Here is a 26,647-nt window from a genome sequence, read left to right as displayed (position 1 = left end):
GCCAAACCAGGCGAAGGTGGGACCCCAACAGCAGTGCTGAGCTGTGGTCACAGGGAGCAGCAGAAAGCTCTCTCAGGTGAGATGAAGAAGACAGACCACAGCCCAGGGCTGTCTGCACACCTCAGGTTACTGCTGGCGCCTGGGGAAGTCCAGCGAACTCCTCTTTCCCCAGTCCCACATGCCCAGAGGCTCCACAGCACTGAGGGCTCACAGTAAAGCAGCCTGATCTCGCTACACAGAACTGCTTCCAAGGACAGATGCTGTCCTCCTCAGCTACAAGAGAATGAAAATTGGGTTATAATGGACACAGGACTGCAAAGGTATTTCCTCTACTCAGACCTTGCGAGATTCCTTAAAAAACACGGGTCAAGACACATAGAAACTCACTATAACCCCTTAATTATCAAGTGCTGCATAACCACCCTGTCCTTTCCTAAATCTCCAACCCTGTGGATAAATCTTTGATAAGGCTTCAGCAAAAACACTGAAGCATTATCACATATGAGGCAACCTTCTTTCCCAGCCTTTTATCAAGGAAAAGCCAAGTGAGCAGCAGAGGTCCCCTCTCCCACCCCTCAGACAAGCAAAAGAACATCCCACCCCGGGGAGGGGGTGGCACAACTCTTCAGTCTAATAGTTATTTTATTTGCCCCTCGCTCGTTCTCTAGAGAAGCAGTAAAATGCCCAACCAGCTCAGAGCTGATTGTGTACAACCCTGAATCAGACAAACTTGCCAGAGGATGGGGGAAGAGAAAGGGAGACGACTGCACTGTTCATCTCTGTCTGTCTCCTCTGGATTCAGTCCACAAAGGAGTTCTGTATCCACACACTGCACCAACACCAAGAGCCATCCGTATCCAGCGCGACGCCCACTGCCGGCAATGGACACGCCACAGTGGCCACGGGGCTGAGCCATCCCAGGGCCCTTCCCACCCCTCACTGCTGCCAGCCCAAAGGAAAAGCCAGTGTCACCTCCCTTCCTCTGGCTCGGGAGCTTTCCTGTTCATGTCAGTCCATCTTGGCCGCAGCCCTTCTGAACTGATTGTGCTGTTTTTCTATCGCTTTTTTTGTCCGTTCTTTTTTTTTTTTAAAAAAGGAGTTTCATCTCATGTAATCCCGCTACGATTACAAGTGAGACAGAGTCATCCTGTCTTCCACCAGCACAACGTCTGGCCCAAACTGGTCTGTGCACTGCTTCACTGTGGCCAGGATGCTGAGCAGCCTCTGGTCCAGGGCATCCAGGTGAGGGTCGGAGAGCACAGGTGAGATGGGGTCGTGTGACATGGCGGTTTTTAAGGCAGACTTCAGCACCCCATTCTTCAGGTAATTCAGCCTGTTCCAGGTAGAAACCCGGATGCTGCAAAAGAAACAAACACACGTCACCACACCACGGTCCTGCTGCATCCACTGGGAATGCCAGAGCCAGCCTCCTGAGGGAGCCTGCAGCATCAAGAATGGAAACTCATTGCAGCAGTGCGCTGGGGATGGCGGAGTCCAGGTGGAACTGCATCACAGACAGGATCTAATGAAACTTGAAAACTGAAGGTGATGAAGAATCAATCTGGGGTGACATAACTCTGATGTTGCACAGGAACACTCCTGGATGAGAGCACAGGAGGTCTCAGTCCTGAGGCCTCCCAGACACAGTTTGGAAAGGAAAGAAAAAGGAAGGAAAATCAACAAATTCAAACAAAAGTCAGGTCACCTCATGAAGAGCATCACTGACTAATAATGAATCACAAAGGACAACAGGCAGTTGACCAAACTTCCAAGAAAGAGAACACAGCAGTGACCTTTTCTCTTCACTGGCCACTGAGCTTGTTCATGTCAGCCCACCTCATGGTCTGTGAAGTCTCTTGGGATTCTCTCCCAAATCTTTCAGGGCCAAATCTTTAGCATTCCTGGTCTAAACTCTTGGGTTTGATGGCCTCTAATAAAACCAGCAAAATAAGCAAGTGTTGTAACAAACCTACACTTCAAACAAGTATGCAAATCAATTTTTATATGGCATTTTCCCAGCACCAGAAAGGAATATCTGAAAAGCAGGATATTGCAAAGTCTCTTACAGAGATAAACTTCTCTGGTTGCATTTGGGGAAATCAAGATGACAAAGACTCCAGAAAAATCTCAGTAAAGCATGAAATTAAAAATACATTTAATATTAATGTAGGAAAAGTAAAGAATTTGAAAATCCTTTAACTGTTCTCCATATGACTTTTAAAAGGATCTTGTAGAACATAAGCCAGGTGTACTGCAGCATGCAGGGAGCTGAGCTTAGTGCTAGCATGATGAGAACTCAGGCTTCCTGCAAAGTTCCCAGGTTTCAAAGGGCCCAGAGAATTTGGAAGACAGAACCTTTCAAAGAAGGAAGTTTGGAAGCTTGAAGGAGTTAATGTTGAAGTATCAGAGTCAGGAAATTGATTTCTCAGTATTTTTCTTCCTGGAAATTTTCACAGAATCCCAGAATGGTTGGGACTGGAAAAGACCATAAGGAACATCTCATTCCACCCCCTTGCCATGGGCAGGGACACCTTCCATTAGACCAGGCTGTTCCAAGCCTTGTCCAACCTGGCCTTGGACACTTCCAGGGATGGGGCAGTCACAGCTTCTCTGGGCACCCTGTGCCAGGGCCTCCTCACAGGGAAGAACTTCTTCCCAATATCTCATCTAACTGTGCTCTTCATCACTGTGAAGCCATTCTCCCTTGTCCTGTCACTGCAGGGCCTTGTCCCAAGTCCCTCTCCAGCTCTTTGGAGCCCCTTTAGACACTGGAAGGGGCTCTGAGGTCTCCCCAGGGCCTTCTCTTCCCCCTCATGCTGTTCCACAGGGGTACGCCAGCTTTGGAGCATCTATTTCCTAATGAAAAGTACCAATGGCCTGGTAAGAGAATGGACACAGAACAGAAATCAAAAATTCACAGCCTCTGAAAATAAAACCACAAGGCCAAAGCAGAAACAAAACTCTGCAAAGAAACTACAGATTTTACCTGAGAGTAGACCCCTGAGCAGGGCTGCAGTTTTCTTTAGAAACCATGTTTGAAATTATTAAATTGCCAGACACGTTGGATCCTTCTCTTTTGTCAGGGAGAGCTCAAGCTGGAATGTGAACTTTGATTTGTCAGGGGCTGGATGGGGACAGCTGCAGATGCAAAGAACCTGTCACACAGACTGTGGGTAGATCTGAACCAGTGACCTGGAGGTGAGACCACTTTCTGCAGCTAACCCTCTGAAGGACTGCCTTCATGAAAATGGATTCCTCAGCTTCTTGGGCAGTGACAATCCATCAAATAGACAGTATCTCAAAAAAGCACAGCACTGTGGACCCCAGCAAACCTTTTCAGGTTGCCAGAAGGTTCCCAAGTTAATGATATTACAAACCTAAGGACAGCAATTACATCAGTAAAGTGAACAGCACTCCTGTGTTTCACTTACATGCAGCACTGATAGAGAGGAGCCAAGATGCTTCTTTCATCCAGGGCAGGGTTTCCAAAGCTGAAAAGCAAAAATAAAACCAAGTGAATCAGCTGAACTCCTATGGTTGTTCTCAACCTAAAGAGCTTTGTAAAGAATTCAGAGAAATCAATACTAGGCAATTTCATGCTCCAAGAGATCAAATCATTTAAATTAAAATATGAACAGGCCATGACCAGTCACAGATGTAACTCTCATCAGCATCAGCTAAGCAGGCAAACAGAAGCAGCACCAGCATACCCAGTTCTTTATCAGACCAAGGCACCTTAGAAAGGCATTTCAGAGGAGTTTAGAAATGATGCAGGGGTAAGGAATAACTGGTATTCTGGGCATGCAGAATGGGAGCTCTGTCTGTCTGACACAGCTGGGCAGGGAAGAAACCAAACAGCAAGAACTATTAGAGCAACAGTTCACTAAAAAGGTGATCAACTTGAGCATTCCAAGCCAGAAGGCTTCCATAGTACTTCAAGCTTCATCTAAACACACACTGGATTTATTTTTCATAGTTTCACCTTCCTCATAATACTGTTTTCAACTAAGAATTTTCCCCTCAATAAAGATAAGTTGCTGTAGGGGCCTGGCATTAGGCTGCCCAAATAATTCTGTTATTTGTAGCTTTAAAACTAAATAAGCTCCCAAGGAAGTGGCCATGGCAGCAAAGAGCATCTGCTCTTACATGGTTTAGTTTTAGTTAGCCCTGTAAGAAACAAGGAGTTGGGGACAATGATCCTTATGGGTCCCTTCCAGATTGAGATCTACCACAGTTCTATGAAAAACTGCCCCCTACCCATTATTTAAGAGGGGCTGAAAGAAATTTTATTATGATTAAATAAATCACTTAAATTTTCAAGAAAACAGTTTACTGTCAGCCTGAAAAGCCCCACCAGAAATATTTTCATAATGTTACAGGAACATACCATAGCAAAGGGACTTGACCTTCAAACCCCATATTCACTTCCAGTGATTAATCCATTACCTTTCTTCCTCCTAGCACATGGTCAGTGAGTAACAGAAAGAGCATTTTTGCCAAATTCACCTAAAGCAGGAGTAATTAAGCAGTCCCAAGGTGGGATGCACTCTGCTGTCATACTGGAGTATTACTGAACATGCTGATGACAGGAAGGATGCATGGAAAGATGGAAGGAAGGATGGAATCCACTATACAGAAGATAAATGGGAAAAAAAAAAGGTAACTCCAAGGATCTCCAAGGTCTCAATTGCTGTGTACACTTGGTACAAGTGTGCAAAACCAGAGCAGAGCCTGCCACAGGAACTGCTGGTCCTTCACAGAAGGGAAACTTATGGCACTGCACAAGGGAGTGCCAACCAGAATAATAAATAATCCTGAATTGCTGGACTAAGTGATGAGAAAGGCAAGTAGATGATCTTTACGTTTTTAAGAAAAAATTAATCAAATTGTTTTGATTTAAACACAGCTGTGTCTTCAATATGATTTCTTGTTGTGACAGGTAAAAGAATTATAAAAGAAAGGCCTCATAAAATCAGGTCTGCTCTGCTAAACTGCCAAAGTTAGCCTGTCAATTCTTCTAAGTAATTTGCAAGTTCCCATGTGAAAACAATCTTGGTATGAAAACTCATTAGCATAACAACCTGTTCTTGGTTGAAAAACAAATGCACCTGCAATAACAAGGGATTTGTCCCATGAGAATCAGTAAAGAAAATATGTAAACAATCCAAGAATAGAGAGATTTGTTGGACAATTAGAATGTCTTTTACTAACCAACAGAGAAAATAGCAAGAAAGCTATTAACCAATTACACGAGGTCTGTAAAAAGTGTATAAAATGAGTTGTAAAAATAAAGAATTAGCTTTCCTGCATGAAAATAATGGAGTCTTGACTAACTTATTACAATAATTTTTAATCTAAACCATAGTGGACAACATACAAAACTATAGCAAAGACAGAAAAACTCACATCCTAAACACATTTTTAAAACATTTCTGTTTGGGTAAGAGTTAGTGTCCACATTTAGAACATCATCATAATTTTGCTTTTGGTATCACTTCTACCTCCATTTTAAACTTTTAACCTTTCAAAGCCAGAGCAGGCATATCCAGAAGGCAGGGAATGCCAAATTATTCAGAAACACGTTTTAGAAAGATTTGCTTTTATCACAGCACTCACTTATACTGATTGGTGAGAAATAAAAAAGCCTATGTTTTCAATCTTCCATTAATTAAAAGCCTAAACGGAAAAGGCTTTTCTGGGGATAGGAGGAGAGTCTTGAGCTTTTGAAAGTTGCTTTGGGAAATACTGTGTTAGTTGGGGAGTTTCTGTACCTTGAGCAAGACTTTGCCAAAACAGAAGAGTATCTAGAGGACAGAGTAGAATCAGAGAGTCCTAGAATGGTTTAATCTGAAAGAGTTGGGTTAAAGCTCATCTTGTTCCACCCCCCTGTCATGGGCAGGGACACCTTCCACTAGACCAGGGTGTTCCAAGCCCCGTCCAAGCTGGCTTTGGACACTTCCAGAGAGCGAGGGGTCAAGATCCACAGCTTCTCTGGGCACCCTGTGCCAGGGCCTCCCCACCCTCAAAGGGAAGAATTTCTTCCAAATATCTGATCTAAAGCCATTTTCTTTCAGTTTGAATCCATTCCCCCTTGTCCTGTCACCACCGCAACCTCTGAAGGACCCTAAGATTTGGTGAGTAATTTCTGCTAAAAAGGAAAGACTATTACAAAAGTGAGAGAGAGTGAACAGAGAGAGACAGAGCAGATCAATGAGTGCCTTTGCCCCCAGCACTGCCAGGCCCCGAGGAGCGTGCCCAGGCTCACCTTTTGGCATTGTCCAGCAGGATGAGCATGCTGGCCCCCTCGTCATCCTGGAAGCTCTCGTAGTGGTGGCGGTCGGCGTTGCCGATCAGGTAGTCGAAGATGGCCGTGTCGATGATGTCCAGCAGCCGCGGGCCCGAGTCGTACGGCGATGTTTTCTTCACAGCGTCGCAGTAGCTCTCGTCATACTCCCACCTGCACCACAGAGGAGCCAAGGGAACCTCAGGGAACCACCACTGCACAGCAGCAGTGTCGCCCTGATTCTCCAGCCTTCTGATTTTGTTTATGTATTTCTACTGGAGTTTCTCATGAATTTAACATAAACAAAGCAGATTGTTTTCTTATTCCTGTTTGTGATGGACTGCTGGTTTAACCACTGGGGTCAGAGTGAGGGGTGTTCCTCTCGTCTCCCAGTCCTTGACCAAATCTCAAAAACTATATAAGTTGAAATTCCCAAAATAAAGGGTTTCTTTCCTTGCTCTCAAAGTGACGAGTGAGTGTCGTTCTTTTGTGTCGTGCAGTGTGACACAGCAGCAGTTACACTGCCCTCAGTCACCTTCCAGTGCACCAAGAAAGGGGAGCAGCCCAGGCTAGACAGAGAAGGAAGAGCTTGACAGCAGTGTTTCCTGAGAAGAGTGAAACCCTGCATTGACATCCCAGCCTAGGGAGCAAGCTGTAGTTTCAGTTCAAAGATACACAAAGATCATCTTCCTGTAGAAAACAAAGTCAGAGTTTGCTCCCTCACAAGTCCACAGTGGCTAGGCTATGTGTCCTAGGGAGACTTTATGATGCTTGTATCCCCAATTGTCTGTTCTATTTATGTTGGATATTGTGCCTTTAAGAACTGGTTCTGAGAGTGAAGCAGGGAGAAGAGGGGAGTTTGTTTTGAGAAACAGCACTCCTTCTACAGATTCCAGCTCCTGGATGGTGTTTGTCTGAAGGACAGAGATCTCCTGTGCTTTTAGTTAGTTTAGCTAGCTGAGGCAGAGAAGTTCCCTGGACTGTTTTTTTCCTTTTTCTTGGGACTGTTTATACTCAGAGGAGCACCGGGAGCTCACACCTGCAGCCCACTGGGGCCCAGGATGGCATTCCCCAGCGCTGGAGGGACGGGGACTGGTAAGAGACTCAGTGAGCTGAGCTACACCCACAGCAAGAACTTTCTCAATTTGCCATCTCACTTCAGAATGAGAAGTTTTATTGTTTCATATTATTCATATTTTATGCTTGTGGGCACTTTGATTGTTAAATAAATAGCTTTTTCCACTTTTCTCTAAGGAGATTCTTTTTCCTGGACCAATCTGGGGAAGGGGCCATTTGGGTTTGCTCTCCAGAGGAACCCCATTTGGAGGTTTCCTCCCAAATTTGCCCTAAACCACGACACTATGTTATGGGAAGATTACTGCCATGCCTTGCCTCCCTCAGCTTCCCAAGGAACACTTCAGTACTGTGTCTATTTCCATTGCCTTGAGCTGTTTCCATCTGGCTTTCCTGCCATCCTCCTCTTTTTTTCTTTTTAATGCAAATATCCTCATGTGGTTAGTAATGGGCCCCTCTGCCCCCAGGAGAAGGGCTTTACAGTGCTCATTCTTCCCTCACAGATGTCTCTTTCCTCCCCTCTTCCTCGGCAGAGGATCTCACCTTCTTCACTGACAAGATTTCAAGCTTCCCTCTTATCTCCTTCTCCTTCTACACGTGATCTCATAACCCGGATGTCACTTCTCAATTCTCCAAAGCTAGGATTTTAAATTTTCTCATTTTCTTCTCTACAGCTTTCAAAGCTATTCAACACCACCACCAAAACAGCCAAATCTCTGGTGTATATCCTTTCCATTTGTCAACGTAAATAACAAGGACATCTTCAATGTAAGGACTGAAACAATCCTTCACAAAATAGCAGTTAAATTGGAAATGCCTTAAACCATCGCGATTTGGAAACAGAGATGGAGGAAACACATGCTGGAGAGACTTGCTGACATGCTCAAAACTGAAGACAGTCATAAAAGTAGGAAGATCAGAATTTAACTACTACAACTGCCACATTTCCCACTTCATCTTCTAGTGGTCTGGAGCCAGAGGTGCCAATATCCCACCTTTCCTCCAGGTATCCAAATCAGAGCGCTTAAAAATTTATCTTCTCAATGTTTCTGGTAATAGGTCACACACATTCCTCAAATGCTGTGCTTAAATCCCCCTGAGAAGAGGGATCTTTGCAGCAAGGTCCAACTCACACTCAACCTGTAGCACAAATCCACACAGCAACAGTCTCAGAACTTCTTCTGCTTGCTCTGGATACATTTCTTATGCTGCATCTCACTCTCCCTCAAGTGTTTCATTCTCTCTCATTTTACTTCAGAGCAGTACTTAATCTCCTTGCCACAATTTTTCAGATAAACTATGCTCTCTCGCCTCATTTTCCATGCAGTCTTTCAAGAGAGACTTTTATCCAACACTCATTTCTGATCATTTATATTGTATTAGCACAGGCCTTGGAAGGTCAGGGATTTTATCTATTACACCTCCATTAAAAATTATGTATGCTAATGTGCTTGTGTGAATTATATTCAAAAGGTCAACTCAGAAGAGCAGCTAGAGCAGGCAAAAATTCTAACAGAGTTATTTTTCCACAATTACCAGGAACAGAAAAAGGAGAGCATGACACCAAGAATGTTTAATTCTGATCTCTCAAAGTGAAATGTGCAGCATGACAACGTGAAAAACACCAGAACCTTGTAACCTCATCAGGAGGAGGCAAGTGTGAGTTTAAATACACCAAATATCAAATCAGCACAGGAATCAAGGTAAACACCTGTGTAAGCAGGCAGGGTGTGATGAAAAGGAGCCTCCCAATAGGAGGAACCCCTCCAAAAAATTAATTCTGTTCATTACTGCAATGTACCATGTACTGAGCACAGCTGATTTTGACCAGCTGGGAAAGAGAAAAAATCTGCTCGCAATTCAATCTGTGCATTTTATACTCTAAAACAATTCAACAGAGCCTCTGGATGAGATTCTAAGAACAATCACATCATTGGAAATCAATGGATACCTCAGATCAAGGACTGAAAAGCTCTCCTAATCACTTTCAAGTTCAGGACAGACTTGGAAAAACGTACTAAGCTCAAACCTATTTGTTCTGGTCATGGCAAAAACATCTCCACCTCAGGAACTCAGATGTGTTACACATATTGCAGAATGCTGCTTAAAAGAAGGACAAATGTGGGATTTAGCATTCTCTGCGTGCTGAGCATGGTCACCAAACACTGATGGCATTCAAAGCAAAGGACTCTGCAGGGTGTGTTGATTTGGCCTGATGCTGTGGTAAGAAGGGAAGGCCACAGGGGTGGCTTCTGTGAGAAGCTGCTGGAAGCTTCCACCATTTCTGACAGAGCTAATCCCTGATGGTCAGCAGCGGATGCAGGATGAACAATTTCCCCAAAATGGAACTTGCATGAGAGCAACCTCTTGGTGCTGTGGGATCTTCCAAGAATCTTTGAACTGGTGGAAGTTGACAGTGGTACCTGCAAGCAGCAGTTTTTCTTCTAGTTAGAGGAGGAAGTGAGGACATGTGAGGGAGAACAACACGGAGACACCAAGGGCAAAGTGGAAAAGAAAGAAGGCGAGGAGGTGCTCCAGGCATTTGAGCCAAGATTCCTCTGCAGGCTGTGGTGAGGACCATGGTGAAACAAACTGTCCCCTTGGAATGCATGAAGTCCATGGGGGATGCAGAGATCCACTCACAGCCTGTGGGAAAAGGGCTCAGGCTGGAGCAGGGGGATGTTAGAGAAAGCTGTGATCCAGTGGGAGACGAGACAGAGAGAGGGGCCTTGCTTCCAGACTAGAGCAGTCTATCCTTAAAAGACTGCACCCTGTGGACAAATGACACATGCCACAACAATTTTGGGACTGTTTGCCCGTGGGAGGGACCTCACAGCATAGCAGAGGAAAGACTCCTCTCCCTGAGCAAATGGAACAAGATCTTGAGTAATGAACTGATCAAGACCCCCATGCCTTGTCTCTCTGTGCTGTAAATGGGAAGGAAAGAGGGGATGTGGGGACAAAAAGGTGTTCCAAAGGCTTCATTTATTTCTCATTATCCTCCTCTGACTCTGTAACTAATAAATTTACTTTATAGCTTTAAATTTGGACATGTTTTGCCCTTAGAGTGTGTTTTTTTTTATTCCAGTCCTTATCTCAACTTATGAGCCCTTCCTCAATTTTTTCTTCCCTCTCCTCTGTCCAACTGTAATAGAAGAGGGTGAGTGAATGACTTTTGTGAGTGCCTGGCATTTGGCCAGTGTCAAACCATGACACAGGACCTAGCTTAAGTTAAACCAGTTCCACAACTCTGAAAACAAACTACAAGGATCATGAAACTAGGTATGGCACAGTGCTACCACATTTCAGGGGCCACAGCATCAACAGAAGGTCCAGTGGGACAAGAGAAGAATGTTAGTTTGCCCACAGACAAGATCTTCAGAGTTTGAAGTAACTGCATCATGGAGTTCTATTCCAGCCAAGATACAAGTGCTTAGTATTGTGGAAAAAAAATGAAGATTTTTTTTTTCCTTCCTCATTTTACTTTAAATTTTATTCTGGACTTCTTGGCTTCTACTGTTGTGCTAAGAAAGCTGTCAACACAACTGCAAGTTTTGAAAGCCCTTAGAGCTGTTTAATGAACCACTGTGTGTGCAAGGGTCATTTCAGTGCAAATGATGATCTCTAAAGAGTAACAGTGCCATGCTCCCATACCTGGCCAGTTTTCCCTCCCGGTAGGTCCTGCCCCAGGGGTGCCGGTGCTTCTGCAGGGGCCAAACGTCTGGCAGCCACAGGGTCACCGAGCCCTCCATGATGTCCCCGTCGGCACAGGCTGGCTCTGTCTCACGGCAGTAGTAGCACTTCCCGTAGAAACAAGTGTTATTGCCTTAAAAAGAAAAATTAAGAGGCATTAATCCAAGGAATCCACCTGGAATTCAGGAGAGTGTTGTTGCAGCAGAGGTTTCCCCACTACAGGATTTCACTGTGCATGTCTTCAAGCTTTCTGTTTCTGAGAGGAGAAGGCTCAAAAGAGATTACACAGATATCCATTCATTCAGAGCAATTAAAGAATAATATGAAAAGGAGAGAGAAATTACTTTTTCTACATTTTCTAATGACTTTATCATTCTGAGAATTAATACAACACTGCACTAAGCAACAAGCTTTTGTGATCCTTTCCTAGTGACGAGGACCCTGACTTTGCAATGTTAACACTGCTTGTTTTGCACATTTCATACTTCATGTGTCAGATTTCTCACTTATTTGAAAAAGCTAACCAAAAAGAGGTAAGTGAAAAGAGACACTGCAGAACTCAAAGGGATTTGGTGCCCTGAGATTTGCCACACGTCTCAGCTACTTGAGCTGACTTGGCAGAGGGGACAGCAACAAGTATCATTCCCACATGATCTAGGAAAGCAGATCTGTCAGAGCTTCATCAGTGTCTTCTGTCAGGAGCAACAAAACGCTGCAGCCTTTAGTCCACTAACACTGATGCATCCTGTAGCATCAAGTAATCTGGAGCACGCTGCATTAGTAGTTTTAGTTTAACCTTTTCTGTTTTCCCCTTTTTAACCCACCTTCGCCTGATCTTCACCAAGTTAAATCCAGTTCCATGCTCACAGATGCTCCTCCAAAATATTCTTCAGCTGACTCACTTGGTTTTTATTACTCTTTGTCCTTTCTTCCTTTGGTTCTACATCCAATATGCTCCTCAGAGCACGCCCAGCTCTCCAAGAGCTATGTTCTTCCCTTTTCATCCTCACACATCCCCGCCCCTCAGCCAGCACTCCTTTGGAGCCCTCCATCCTCCCTGTGCTCCCAGCACCCTGTCAGACAACCTGAGGATGTCAGAGACCATGACCAACACAGAGGTTGCAGACCACATCCCCCATTTGTTTGGAAAGCCTGCAAGTCTCTCTTACCATCCAGGGCCTGTGGCAGGTCTAGCAAGACAGAAGTCTTCGAGATTCTAGCTGTAACTCCAATAAACCTGCACTGAGTATGAATGAATTTTCTCTTCTTCAAAACCTCAAGAACTTGGTCAAATTTGGCCTGACAAAAGATCATAACCACCTCCACAGATCCACCCTTTTCTTTAGCTCCTGCTTTGCAGAACATCAGCTCCAAGGAATCTAAGGAGGAGCAATGAAAACTTCTGGAGCCTTACTTCTCAAGTCAGCACTGCTGCTAGCAAACAGCCCAGTTATCTTGGCTGAAATTGGAAAATGTAATTTTCCCATGTGAATACCAGGAGAGTCTGGCAAGGCTGAGCTGACACTTTCAGCTGAAGTTGCCACCCTGTAAGTGGCAGTGTCAGGCAGCAGGTGAGACTGCCAGCACTGCTGTAACAGGAATGTTACTAGCAGTAAGGAACAATCATCTCTGCAGCCTTCTGATTAGGAAATGAAACAAACAAACAAAAGAGTAATAATTGGATGTCTTATGAAAGCCTGAGGGAGGTAAGGCTGCAGCATAAGTAATTTCTTGGTGTTTAATGACCATCTGGTATAGGAGTTCACATTAATAGCTTCTATTATGTGCCCTTCACAGCATTATTGCTATAAACAACACAGGGAAGTCCTGCCATGTTTGGTTGGAAATGCTCTGCAGGCTCTGATGCAGCACAAACATCTAATACCAACCAGTGTGTCAGCTCTACTAATTATCCCAAATCACCACTCTCTTCACATTAAATACAACTTCATTCTTTTATTTGCAGGTCTAATCACTTGGTTAGACTTTCTAACCATCTCTGACAGCAGAGGAAATTCTTAGTGAAAAAACAAAAATCCCATCTGTAACACAGCATGAGGGAACACTACTTGAAGAAAATCAAGTCCTCCTCCCCCACCAAACAGGGTTATCAAAAATCCCTCCTGGCACAGAAAGAGCTTCCTGAATCATGGTTAACTGTTAACTGTTTTCCAGATGTGTCAGATTCCCACGGCTCTTTTTTCCCATTAAGCACTTTTCCTCTCCTGGGCAGCAGAGTCCATGGAATCCACTTACCCACAGTCATGAAGGTGCCCAGGAGCTGCTCCGTGGCCACGGGTTTGATCTCCGTGCGCAGATTCACAAACCTGCCAACCACCAGCGGGGCCCGGCGGAAACCCAGGATTCTGATTGGGGGTGAAAAAACACAGCCTGAGAACTTGCAACACAGGCAGCAGCTCAAAATTAAAACAAAAAACCCTCTCTGTCAGAGATGACAGAAACCAAAGACTAAAGCTGAAGCCCTGCAGCAACCTCCTCTCTTCTCCAAGGCAATGAAAGGAAACATTTTTCTTATGTGCCTGGATGTTAAACTTCCTACATAGGCCATCAGTGACACTCCTTTATTAAAGCATTTGCAGCAGGGCAACAGAGGATGCACCATGCTCCAACTCTCAAAACCCAGACCTCACAGCAGACACATCCATCCTGTGTCTGAAGCAGTAAAACCATATGGCCTGTGGGCTGGTCACCTGGAAAGATCATTTCTAGTTTGTGGGAACCACTATCTATTAAAATGTTATGCTAAGCCCAATTCAATTACACTTGAAAGTAACCAATCCAAGAGTTGTTTTGTTTGGCACAAACAAGGAGAAGGGAAGAGAGAATGATAGAACAAAAGTGAATGCCTGAGAAGTGCCTGGAAAAGCAGAAGTGGGAAGAACAACATAAAATTTGCAGTTACAAGATGCAGGTTCCACTCCCATGGTGTGTCTTAGGTTGCAATGCAAGATGTAATCAGTAGTATGTATTCTATTATCAGCTGTTAAACCAGCTGGGGCAGTGTTTTTATCCCTTCCATGGCCCATCCTCCCTCCAGGGGATCTCTGCTGTCCATGGGCCATCCAGGCTCACTGCAGGGCTGATACAATTCCATCATCCCATGGGGAGATGCTCCACCCAGGGGGAGGAGCCCAGCATTCCCACCTGGATCAAACCTGAGAGTCAGAACAGCAGCACAGCTTGTTTTTCCCTGGATTCCCAGAGGGAGACCAGACCCATCTACACCACCACTGGACCTTTGAGGAAAACTACACCATTCTACAGGATCATCTCTGCTTCAACAGAACCACATCTGCCACTCCAGGAGGACTGCAGCCACCATTTAATTGGGCTGCTACCAACACCCTGACAAACAGGGTATTCTGACTTGCATTCTGATTCTGTCAGTGGGTTTTTTTTTTTTTTACTACTGCATATTTTAATCTTCTTAGCAAAGAACTGTTATTCCTATTCCTGTATCTTTGCCTGAGAGCCCCTTAATTTCAAAATTATAATAAGTCGGAAGGAGGGGGTTTACATTCTCCTTTCCAAGGGAGGCTCTTGGCTTCCTTAGCAGACACCTGTCTTTCCAAACCAAGACAGTGTGCCACAGTCTTTGCTCTGTGACCACAAATGACTTGGGTATTTGTAACGGAATTTTAAAAGTGATTAAAGAAGTAAAAAGATCAAAAGAGTGTCAGCCTCAACTCTCTTAATGCACTTTTCACACCCTTTTGATAGTCTTTGCATCTCAGAAAAAGATCCTGAAAAGGGACAACTGGCATTCCACAGATATATTGGACGAGTCACCCCAAAAACTGAAAAGGATTTGTTTTAGATATTCAATGAGTAAATCCCCTTCCATAAGTATAAAGTAACTGTAAGAAAGGGCAACACAAAATGTCTGTCTGAATAAGTCAAGTGCAAAAGGACAAAACTCAGAGCCAATACCAAGCTATGCACAGCCAGAGCACGAGCAGGTGCTCCAAGAAAACAAGCACGGAGCTCAGATGTGGAAAATCTGCCCCTGAATTTTCAGACCCAGCTGAGAGGCCATGATCCTGGAAGGCACAGCCTCCCCATCAGTGGTAAACACACAAAATGATCCAAGATCCTTCTTGAAACAACGGCATCCTTGGACAAAGTATTCCTGAAGAATAAAGAGATGCAGAGCCACAGAGAAAGGCCAGAGGAAAACAAGCACAAAATCATGACCAAATGGACAGCAAAGAGGAGTTAAGTGGGATTTGGACACTGGAAAGAGGCTTTGATTGAATGTTCAATCACCACTTTTTCAGGGAACTTGAAGCCAGTATGCTGCTTGAAAGCACAAATGGACTGACATCTGCCTACATTATCTTTTTTTGGTCTTAATATACCCTGATTTTAGCCCACCAGCATAAGCTGGCTGTAGCAGCAATGGGTGCTACTCAACTAGCTATCATCCTAGATACTCTAATTCTTCCTAGAATGACTGATTTCTACTGCCTGTGCAATGAGTTCCACAGGTGAATCAGGACTAACAAACATCTCTGTCATGAGCTATGAGTTTAATCACAGTGAAAAGGCTCTTATCTATGTACTGAGAAACCTCTGTTTATGTTCAACTATTCTATCCTTTGTCATATTTGTCCCTCCTTATTCCTTTTCTCAAGATGTTATGTGTATTCACCTCCAAATCTTGCTATGAGTAAACAGACTGTGCTCATGTTATGTGAAATTGCAGCCCTAACAGCATTTCATAAGTATTGACATTCAATGTCTGGTGTTTTCTGTCCCATTCTTTGAGCATCCTGTAATTTTCATTTTTTCCTGTAATTGCACCTCCAGCACAGGTCCACAAAACCACCTGGGTACCCCAAACACAATCAGTATATAAATAGCTGGTTTTCCTCTAGGATGCACTGATTCACATTTAGTCTAGACATTGGTCTTGACTTTCTACTGAACTGGACATAAACTTAGCACATTCATTTAGTATTTCAGACTCTTCCACAGCATTTGGCTAAGCTCTTTCTCCCCTGTAATATTAACCAGAATGGTTTCAGGGCTCATTCTCCTTCCCAAACTTTTCACAAGTATCTAAAATGTTACACTCTTGAACAGATCTTAGAAATTTAAGTTCCATAGAACAAGCTAATTCTTATTTTGGCTTCAATGTTGTATATTGGCACCTTAGAGGTAGCTCCCATCTGAGGTGTATTCCTCAAAGAACCCCCTTTTTTCTCTGGTATTTTCCAAAGACAATAAACCCAGAGAAAGCAGTAATTCCATACCTATCCAAGTGAAAGGCTGCCACTTCCGCGTTGTGTCTGTCGTAGCCAGCGTAGGGTTCTCCTTCCACTATATAATCCCTGGCATATCTGCAATTGAAGTAAGTCAAATAAAGTGAGTCTTCAAGTGTAGAATTCCTGTCAATTTCACTGTTCAGAGTAACAATTTAATAACAATTTAATAACCATTTAATACCAGTTAAAGAGTCTCTGGGTCACTTTCCAAGTGACTGCCAATGAGAGAGGGGAAAAACATCAATGAGATTAAACTGTCCAGCCTGTTGAAGTGGTAAATAAGGAGGAAAGGTCAGTGATGTACAGTGGTCTCTATAGCTGGGAAGCAGTTCACATTCCAACTAATAAATTTTAATCCAACCATATGCCAAGTCACATCTTAGAACAAAAAGCACAGACCCTGCTATGGAACAGGGGGCTATTTATACTGGAGAGCAGCAATTCCACAGATGATTTTGGGGTTAGAAAAAATTGTACATTAACAATTCTCAAATGCAATCTTACATTGTGGAAGAGATGGTAAAAGCAATCCTTACTGGATAGAAAATCAGCAAGCATGAACCTGAGGACAATACTAGGTATAAACAGAGCCTTTATTCTGGCAGAGAAAAGACATAATGAACAGCAAAAAATAGAAATTAGGCACTCATTGCAACAACAACGGTGTATTTTGGTGAAGTGCAAGGCTTTTTGCTCCCTTTTTTATCTTTTAGTAGATGTTACTTAGTCAAGGCAAACACCCATTTCTCGGTTTCCTGACATTTAGATCAGTGTAGATACTGCTTTAGCACTACGCTGCAGCTGAGTGTGAAATACCACAATCAATACCAGGCAAAGGGGTGAAATGCAACATGTTTTCAAATTAAATAAGGCCAAATTAGGTTGCCTATTTTCTCATTTCCATCTATGTATCAAATTGTGTAAACTAGATTATTTCCAGCAGAATTTGTGTTCAAGCAGTAGCAATAACAGTGTAAGAGAAGGCACAGAGCTGGACTTGGATGTTTCAGCCTTGCTCAGGGAGGATGTGGGTGAGAAGACAATCCATTTCCCCAGCCTGGGCAAATGCTTCAGCTTCTCTGCAGGGCAGCTCAAAAGAGAATTCACCAGTGCAGTTTTCCTGCCAAATGGGGGCTTTCACCAAACCAGCATCTTCTGTCACATATACCACCAGATGTGATGATAGCAAGTATTATTTGTTAGTAAATTAGGCTGAATTTCAAGTAAATTTGAAGTGAGACAGCTACTCCTCAGAACTTGTCCTCAAAGGCAGGTGTTTGGTATACACTTACAGCTGGCTTTTGGAACCATGGTCACATTTTGAAAACTGCAGAGCTAAAATTTATTAGTAAATCCTGACTGAACTCTTTGTTTCCATGCACAGTAGGCATCTAGTCCTTTCCAGAGCAAAAGTAAGGAGGGAATTCCTTCTTCCCCAGCTGGTAAGTTTGCTCAGAACCGTTTTTAGCAGTAACTGACAGAGCTTTCAGGTCCAAAGCTGGTTCAATAGACTCTCCTGCAGTGCCAGAACAGGACTCTGCCCAAGCCTGGCTATTCAGCAGTCACAAACAGAACATGTGTCTACCAGGATGGCCAAGGCCCCCTTCTCTGGTGCTCCTGTGAACACCCCCAGCTGCACGTGTCCTTGCTGGAGCATAGTGCCTGTGCTTGCCTGCACAGACTGGGCATTACAGAACCCAATTTAACACTCAGTCAAACGCCTGACTGCACTCCCTGACACAGAAAGCTCTATGGGAATGCTGGGAACCCCCAGGGCTTCCAGTGGAGGAGATGCCTCTCCTACCACCAGGACTTCATGTGCAAGGCTCACACTGCCTGGGCCTGCAGTGGAGCCCCAGCCAGAGCAGGCATCAGCTGTACAGAGGTTTTTCTCTCCTTCTCTAATCACAGAACAACAGACTGGTTTGGGTTGGAAGAACTTTTCACTCCAATTCTGTTGCCATGGGCAGGGACACCTTCCACTAGACCAGGCTGTTCCAAGCCCTGTCCAACCAGCTTCTCTGGGCATCCTATGTCAGGGTCTCACCACCCTCACAGGAACAATTTCTTCCCAGTATCCCATCTATCCCTGCCCTCTGTTGCTGTGAAGCCATTCCCCTTGTCCTGTCACTGCAGGCCCTTGTCCCAAGTCCCTCCCCAGCTCTCTTGGAGCCCCTTTGGGCACAGGAAGGGACTCTAAAGTCTCCCTGGAGCCTTCTCTTCCCCAGCTGAACAGCCTCAGCTCTCTCAGCCTGTCTCCAAGCAGAGGTGCTCCAACCCTCAGAGAATCTTTGTGGCCTCTGCACTTGCTCATTAACAGGACAGGAAACTTTAAAGCCTGCTTAACCCAAAATCTTTTTCTGTGATGACACTTCTCATTTGCAGTGAAATATCCTAAACCACACCTGGCCTTACTTTTTAACATCTCTTCTCCTGTTCCCCAAAGACAAACAATTCAAAAAGCTTTACAGCCAAGACTCTTCAGAAACATTCAATCATGTTAAAGCTTACAGTGATCCCGAGAAAAATTTAGATTTTAAAAATTTACTTCTATACCAAGGAAGTATCACTACCCTCCATTCTTATGTTGGTCCTCCAGCACCCACCGTTAGCAGACAGGGAGCTCAAGGACTCTCTCTCTGACCTACTCAAACCATTTTTACAGCTTACAATCAACCACACCAGACACACAGATGTACTTTTAAGACCACTGCCAAGTTCCCTTCCTTCTCTGTTCTTAAACTGCACCCTCTCCTGGCAGTCTGACTCAACAAGGAGGCAAAGCCTGTCTCCAAAGTGCCAGAAGCTGCACTTCCATAGTCAGGAAGATATGGCTCAGAAACACAAGGTGTAACCAACACGCCCTCAGGACTGAACACAGTGATTATTCTTTTATTCTAAAGACAGGCTGCACTGAGCATCAAGGCTGTACAGCCTGAGAGACAGCTGGCACAGCAACCTAATGTTACTAGGGCACCAGCAAGGCTCTATTCTTTTGCTGTAGGACACAAAAGAAAAATTAAAGACTCCAAATATTTCAGAAGGCAAAGAACATAGTAAAAGCTTATGTTGTCTAATTCTTACTACGTTTATAAGGTGTTCTGATACAGACTTAACATGACTGGTGAATAGGAACGACACCTCTCTGATCCCATTGGTTAAACCAGAGAAACAGCAAAACACCACCCGGAGAAAGATTGTTTAGAGAAAGGTGAGTTGTTTGCCAAGACTGTTTTGAGAAGGAACTTTCTTGAGAAATTTTTCCTTGGGAAAAAGTTAGCAGCTGCTAGCAGGCTAAAAATCTCTCAGACCCAGGAATATCAGGCCCACACTATTCTGTCTCAAAATAACAGGATGGTCTTTCTAATACAGAAAAATTTGTAACTTAAACATTAATGTGACGACATGGAGAAAAAAAAGTATATATAAATAAAGTAGTTACTAATGCAGTCATTGAAAGCAGCATTTTACTTACCTCTTGGGCTTGAAGACAACCTTCTGCCCTCCTTCAAGTATCAGCAAAGCCTTCAGCTGCGTCCCTTTGTAGCCCACGTCGGCCTTGACGATCCTCTTGGTGGTCATGGCATGCATGACGGCGCCCATCTCGGGGGTGTCCTCGGGGTAGACCTCGCGGGGCACCACCCACTGCGCGGCGATCTCCCAGGGCGACTGCAGCGTGTGCTCCAGCCGCGGGTCCAGCGCCACGCGCAGCCCCGACAGCATCCGCTGGAACGCGCGCTGGTCCTCGCGGTGCGCGGCCGACGTGTCCAGGTTGTCGAGGAGGAAAACTTTGGTGAAGATGAAGATGACCAGGAGGATGGCCAACAGCACGACTCGCTGCTTCAGCTTCATGGTGCCCTCCGGCCCTGCTCCCCTGACCCTTCCTTCCGAGCCTTACGGGAAGTCTGTTGGGGATCAGGGTGAGGAAGGGGATGTTAGTTGATGAGTTTCATGCCTAACGTGCATTGTAAAAGATGTCTTGCCACTGAAGCATCTCCTGGTACCCCTAAAAATAAACAAAACACAAACTTACAATCCTGCAGATCCCACCAAACTCAAAATCAAGTTTATGTTTGGAACATAAGCCTGCATTCTGCGGACACTTATATCCTAAAGCCCGAACACTTCTATGTTAAAATATGCTAGGTGTGCTGCCTTCCTGCAGCCTTTCTGTGATCTGCACGGAGGGGGAAATTGCCAGCAGCATCTCTGCACAGCTGAAATTGTAGCAGCTGCAGCCACCACGGGCAAGACTTTTGCAGGGAACTGTAGTTTAATGTGATTGCTCCAATTTCATATGCACTCCTCCACTAGTGCGAGATCCCAGGATTGCTGGTGTCCTAAAGACCTATCCCTCAGAAAAGCTCCCAAGTAGATCTTAACAAAGCACACAACAGTGAGAACAGCTGCACAGCCTACTTTCCTGAAGGTACAAGACATAAGGACAGAACAGACTTAATTGTTTATTGCCTTTCATCTGCTGCCACTATTATTTACTCAGCTTTTTTTCCATTCTTAAAAAAAAAAATGAGCTGGGGTGGGGGATGATATCTTTACTTCCTCACACCTTCTGCACTCAACTGTAAAACCCATAACCACAGAAAATACACAGACTGTCTGCAACCTCAACCAAATTAACTATTTTTATTTTTTTTAGAAAAAAAAAAATCCCAGACTACTAACCGTTGCCTGTTCTCAGTACTTCACCTGCAGTTAAAGCCAGATCTGTTTCTATATTTACAGTGGTCTGCAAGACACATCAATCTGGCCCCTCAAAAAGCTTTGGCCAGGGCAGTGTTCACATATAAGGACTAGAGAACACACTATCAACTTTATTCAGTTATAAGGACAGAATTACCTTCCTAGTATTAGCTGAATGTAGTCAAAAGCCAAATGGAAAGGGGACATGAGGCACACCTCTGAATTCCTCCTTGCACCAGCCACACTGACCATGCAAACCCTGAACAGCACCCTGGGCTGGGGGAGGACTGACAGAAAAGCCTTCTCATGCCATTTAACAATAAGTGTATAAATCAGCCATAATTAATCCTGGCACTCGAAGAAACGAGCTGCCACAGGCTCATTTAGCAGTAGCAGCCACAGGCCATGCCTGGTGAGGCACACACAGGTCACAGCCATCAGGGCACAATCAGCCTGGCACGGTGTAAGAGTGTTAGTATAAAAGGACATGCAAACCCACAGAGGACTCCACAGCACTCAAAACAAACTTACATGAGGTCTAGGGCAGACCCATTTGACTATGTGGCTCTCCCACATCCCCGTGAGCACCCACAGCAAGACAGAGACCCCAGGAAGGGCAGAGGGTGGAAGCCTAAGGATACTTCAAACTAGAACTGTGGTCCCCTTTTAACTGTACAATACTGATTTTAATCTGTTGGAAAATAACTGCTTGTGCTCAAGCACACAAATGAGGAGCACAGACAAGGAAGATGCACCTGACCCAAAAGCTCTCATTCCTGCAGATACAGAGTCACTCAGGAAGAGATCCTTAAATAATAATCACATTATTCTTAAATTTAAGTAGACAAGCAAAGCAGATTGGCTGCACCTGTACCCTCTCATTTTAACTGCATAATTCACCTCTTTAAAACGACTAATTCTGAGTCATTTTGGGCACTGCTGTTATCAAGATCTGCTTCCAATCATTTTTAAACTCCATTTGAGTTTGTAAGGAGTTAGGCAGAAGAACAGAGGTCATTTCAGAACAGTTACTCCTCGCTGTGAGATATGTCTTTATCACATTTAAAGAAAGCCTCCCATCCCAGTCCTGGCTGACTAAAGCACAGGGCAGGATGTTCCACACCTCTGGAGCTCAAGATGAGCACTCACTTTTCCAGACTGATTTCCAGGAATGTTTAGTTTCTCTAGGGATATTCTTCCTGGGACTCGGGGGGAGAATACATCTACAGTCACTTAAATTAAAAGTCATTTACTTAGCTTATCTTTTGTGATGGCTTTGAAACTAATTTTGGTTGAAACCCTCCAATGAGGTAAACAGAAGCTACAAAAATAAATAAATCAAACATTTAACTCTTTGCTGGTGAGTTGGCTCTCACATTTTAGTGACATCTGAGGACATGAGTCATCGGCTGCTTTCCTCCAACAAACGGCAAAGCAACCCCGAGGTTGCCATGCAATCAATTTCCCGGCGCTCCACGCACAGCCTGCACTTTGCTCCTTGGTGCCAACGTTACACTCTCTGCTCTACAAGCCAAGGGAATTGAATCCTTTTATGAACAAGTTTGCCACGGACAGCAAGAACTTGAGTTTACTGTTCTAAATTGAAGATGGCAAGGGCAACAGCGTGGAGGCGATGGAAGAAAATATTTATGCGGTTTTGAAAGAAAGCAATTTGAAAAAGACAAGTCTTCGGCAAAGTCTTGGAGTGGAAAGGAAGATTATGGGAACTCCAGAAGTGTCAAGCTGGCCCTGGAATGAGGTCAGAGATGAGAAAACTGAAATAACAATACACCACCAAAATTTTAAAAAGGAAAAAATAAGGTGAGCGTGAGCAGAACTCTGTGGAATGAATGGCAAAAGGGTCTTGGACAATGACAAAAGTAAACCCAGCTAAAAAGAGAAACTGCCAGAATAAACAGCCCTAGCAGCTTTTTAATGCTGTAGTCAACTGCAAGGTTTGCATAAGAAATGCCTCTTGTTTTTCACTACCTCTTTGGGAAATTTCCTAATCAATTCTTTCTCTTATTGCAACCAAGTCAGTATTCTCAGCAATTACTGAGTCTTCTAACTCAATATACAAATAACAGCATCTCCTCGGTACCATGGAGGGGTCACTGTGCACACAAACACATGAATTAAAGCATGTCTTCTGGCATTAAATACCAACATCAGACCACTCCCAGTTCAAAAAACAGCATGCAATTTGCCTGTTACAAAAATCACAGCTTCTATAAACAGCCCACAAAGTTAGCAGCAGAAAAATCCCACAAGACATTTTTTATTGGAGTCACAAAATCAATGCCGTGCCTCATATCACAATCTTATTTTTATATCACAAAGCTTTTTAGTTGCTATGTCAAAAATACTTGTGTGCACAATTTGCCAGGATTTCATTATGCTCCAAGTCACAAATCAGGTCCGGGGGCAGGCAAAGGTTTAGTTTGGCAGCACAAGTACACACACACACACAAAAAATCATAGCTCAAATAGACACTGATCTGAAATGGATATGGTGGAAGTAGAGTCTAATTCCTGTTTAATGCATGGGGTTTTTCTTATATACACTATGCCTTTTGGGATCACCTATCAAAAGGCCTTTAGAAGTTCTCCAGTAAATCCTGGAAAATGCCTTGAAGAAACATTGCATACAGTAGTGACATTTTCCTCTTCCCAAAACATCCCTCAGTCTCACCAGATCAATCTTCCTTCCCATCCTCCCCTCTCTGGCCAGCTCCTTGGTGGCTCACACCTCCCCTCTCTGTGAGCCTTGTTATTCCAGTTTCCACAGGCAGGCTCCCACAGACCTTCCCTTGGATTCCTCAGACTCATTCTGTCACTTCCACTCTCTGCGTGCTGCCTGCCTTGTGTACAAGTTTAGTCATCTAGTGCTCAAGGCTTCCCACATATTTACTTGTCTGCTGTTTCTCCATCTCCTTTCCTGTTAAAACCCTCGTTATCTACAGGCAAAATCTGTGACAGTCTACACTCAAACTTTCCTCAAACACAACTGCACCCCCGGCTGAGAGCTACAATACTGATAAATATGAAAGATCATAAGCATTTTAACCACTGCAGTATCTCTGCCTGCAGCTGCAACCATCAGTAACTGCCTGAAATATTCTCACACAGCTTTGGAAAGAAACAAATTCATTTTGTCCATCTGTCTGCCCACTTTGGCCTGTTATATCCCTTAGTAACTTTAGAATCTGTCACCTGCACTTCTGCCAAATTTGTCAGAGGAATATTTGCATGAGCTTTACAAAAACCACAGGCCAGAGAGAGGACAGAAGCCTTGAGAAGCCAAGGACAACTGGGTAAATATCCTGAATCTTTCCCAGCTGCCAGCACAGCAATCAGGAACACCAGACTCAGCTGGCTGCACAAATAAAGACAGGGAGGATTGGGATACAGGCACCTCCTGGGTGCAGCCCTGGGGAAGGAGAAGCTGCCAGGCACTGAGCCTGGTGGGAGCCAGGCAGGAGTTGCTGGGGTAGGACGTGGCAAACAACTCCTCAGGAAACCAGGCTGCATTAATCCTCCTTGCAGAGTGACTTTCCACCAAGCACCGTTTCCTAGGGAAACAAAGTTTATATAATCACACTTTTCACTAAGATCCACCAGCTAATTCCAAACACATCTGAGAGGACAGGAGATGTTTTGAAGACAGGGTTTATGTGTCCACTGGAAGCTGGCAGCCAGGGGTGCTGCAGGAAGGGCCATTGCACTGGCTCAACAGTTGTCTGCTTGCCTTGGCCATGTGGGCAGCCCACGTGCACACAGCTGGTAAGGGCAGGGAGCTGGGAATGCCATGTGGGCAGGGAGGGATTGGGAGCACTGAAATGGGGAATGGTACAGGACAGGGAGCCAAGGGCACTGATGCAGAGGGTGCTGGGACCTGGTCAGAGGACAGAAGGAAAAACTCTCCCTTGTCCCCATCCCAGTTACTGACATTCTGCCTGGCCACTCCAGGTCAATAAAGTCAGCTGGAAATGCTTTAGGGAGCCTTGCTCCACTTGGAAATGAAGCCAAGGCAGTGAGAAAATCCTGCAGTTCCCCTTCTCCACTTGACATGTTTATTCAGCTCCTACATAAGACCGACATTAAAAATTGAATGAGGGTCCATGTACCCATCTGGCTTTTAGCAGCAATGAGCCTGTCTCTGCTGCAGGATGGTGCCAACCAGCCTCCCCCACTCCTGAGCAGAGGCAGTGGGATTCTGGTGTCAGAACCAAGCTGACCACTTTGGACCAGGAAGCAAGATATACTTTGTACCTCAAATGGAGGCAAATCTAGTAGTGACTGTAGGTCAGACTTAAGGACACAAGGGGTGCATGGAGCCATTTCAAACTAAAACGAGACACAAGAATGCCTGTTCAGTAATAAGTACGAGGTGGGATGCACTCACAATGAATCCACTGCAAACCTAGGATCCACATTTTACAGTTTACTCTGTTTGCTCAGCCCCTAAAGCACTACAGATGTTGTAGGGCCTCAGAAGGTATAACCTAACAGCTGCAGTGCTTATGCACATCTGTATCCAGAAAGGATCCAAACAGAGATATCCTTTAAAAAGGGTTAAACCCACGGCTTTGACAACCACAGCCGGCGCTTCTATGAGCACACGTTGTATTTTTCCACCAGTGGGCAGTGACCTTCGCCAAGCTGTGCCTGGCACTCCGTGACAGCCCACGGTGCAGACGGCTGCTCCCGAGGGTTAAGAGGTGGCCAGAGAGGCTTCCCAGCTGTCCGGGGCTCCGTCCCCAGCTCACAGCGAGCACCCAGAGGACTGACCCGCAGGAGTGCGGATAAAAATTCCCATCTACCGGCGCTGCGCCCGTGCAGCCCTCGCGGCCACGGGCAAAGCCGTGTCCGGGGCCGGAGCCGTCAGGAAGGACGTGGAGCTGCTGGACTTGTCCAGAGAAGGGAACAGAGCCGGGAAGGGTGTGGAGCACAAGGCTGAGGAGGAGCGGATGAGGGAACTGAGGGGGCTCAGCAAAGGAGGCTCGGGGGGACCTCGCCGCTCTGCACAACTCCCTGACAGAGGCTGCGGTCAGCTAAGGGTGGGCTCTTCTCTCGGGTAAAAGCCATAGGACACGAGTACGGAGCCTCACCGTGCGCCAGGAGAGGTGCGGGTTGGACAGAGGGAGGAATTTTTTCACGGCAAGGGGTGATTATGTATTGGGATGGGCTGCCCAGGGAGGCGGCGGAGTCACCGTCCCCGGAGGTGTGTAAGGAAAGCCTGGACGTGGCACTTGGTGCCGTGGTCGGGTTGACAAGCTGCTGTTGGGTCACAGGCTGGACTGGACGATCCCAGTGGTCTTTTCCAGCCTCACCGATTCCTCGATCCTCTGATTCTCCCGCCGCCGCTCCGGCCGCAGGGGCCCCTCCGGCGCTCCGCGGGGCGCAGCCGCCCCTCCGCCCGCTCCCTCCCTCCCGCCGCCAGGCCCGGGCGCCCCTGCCGTGCCCACCCCGGGCCGCAGCAGCGCCGCGTCCCGTCCCGTCCCGCTCCCGTCCCTCAGGCGCAGCCGGCCCGGCCCCGCCGCCCGCGCCCGCCGCACTCACCGCGCCCGCCGCCCGCCCGCCATGGCCCGGCCGCCGCCGGCCCCCG

General features: G+C 45.4%; 1 protein-coding gene across 2 annotated transcripts; it reads right to left on the bottom strand.

The window, feature by feature from the left end:
• Positions 1-1,028: 1,028 nt before the first annotated feature.
• On the bottom strand, positions 1,029-26,647 carry FAM20B (FAM20B glycosaminoglycan xylosylkinase). 2 transcript variants are annotated; one of them, XM_083867276.1, is made up of 9 exons: positions 26,602-26,629; positions 22,293-22,360; positions 19,814-20,335; positions 16,327-16,413; positions 13,307-13,416; positions 11,012-11,183; positions 6,266-6,457; positions 3,432-3,491; positions 1,029-1,357 (listed from the first exon to the last, which is right to left on the bottom strand). In XM_083867276.1, the coding sequence occupies exons 3-9, from the start codon at positions 20,188-20,190 to the stop codon at positions 1,126-1,128; spliced, it is 1,230 nt and encodes a 409-aa protein (XP_083723402.1). In that variant the 5' UTR covers positions 20,191-20,335; positions 22,293-22,360; positions 26,602-26,629; the 3' UTR covers positions 1,029-1,125. The 2 variants fall into 2 exon arrangements, with proteins under 2 accessions (XP_083723402.1, XP_083723401.1); XM_083867275.1 differs by lacking the exon at positions 22,293-22,360 and having other exon boundaries at positions 19,814-20,344; positions 26,602-26,647.

This window comes from Zosterops lateralis, assembly GCF_965231275.1.
Source record: "Zosterops lateralis genome assembly, chromosome: 9".
In the NCBI taxonomy this organism is placed as follows: domain Eukaryota; kingdom Metazoa; phylum Chordata; class Aves; order Passeriformes; family Zosteropidae; genus Zosterops; species Zosterops lateralis.
This window is presented reverse-complemented; position numbering and strand designations above follow the sequence as displayed.

What these genes read in the sequence shown, in the direction of transcription:
- FAM20B (XM_083867275.1), bottom strand. Translation starts at nt 20,190, where the DNA reads ATGAAGCTGAAGCAGCGAGTCGTGCTGTTGGCCATCCTCCTGGTCATC. An exon ending in GCAGCCTTTCACTTGGATAG is followed by an intron (nt 13,417 to 16,326) that starts GTATGGAATTAC and finishes ACCCCCAATCAG; the next exon opens with AATCCTGGGTTTCCGCCGGG. An exon ending in CTGCTGGACAATGCCAAAAG is followed by an intron (nt 3,492 to 6,265) that starts GTGAGCCTGGGC and finishes TTTGCTTTTCAG; the next exon opens with CTTTGGAAACCCTGCCCTGG.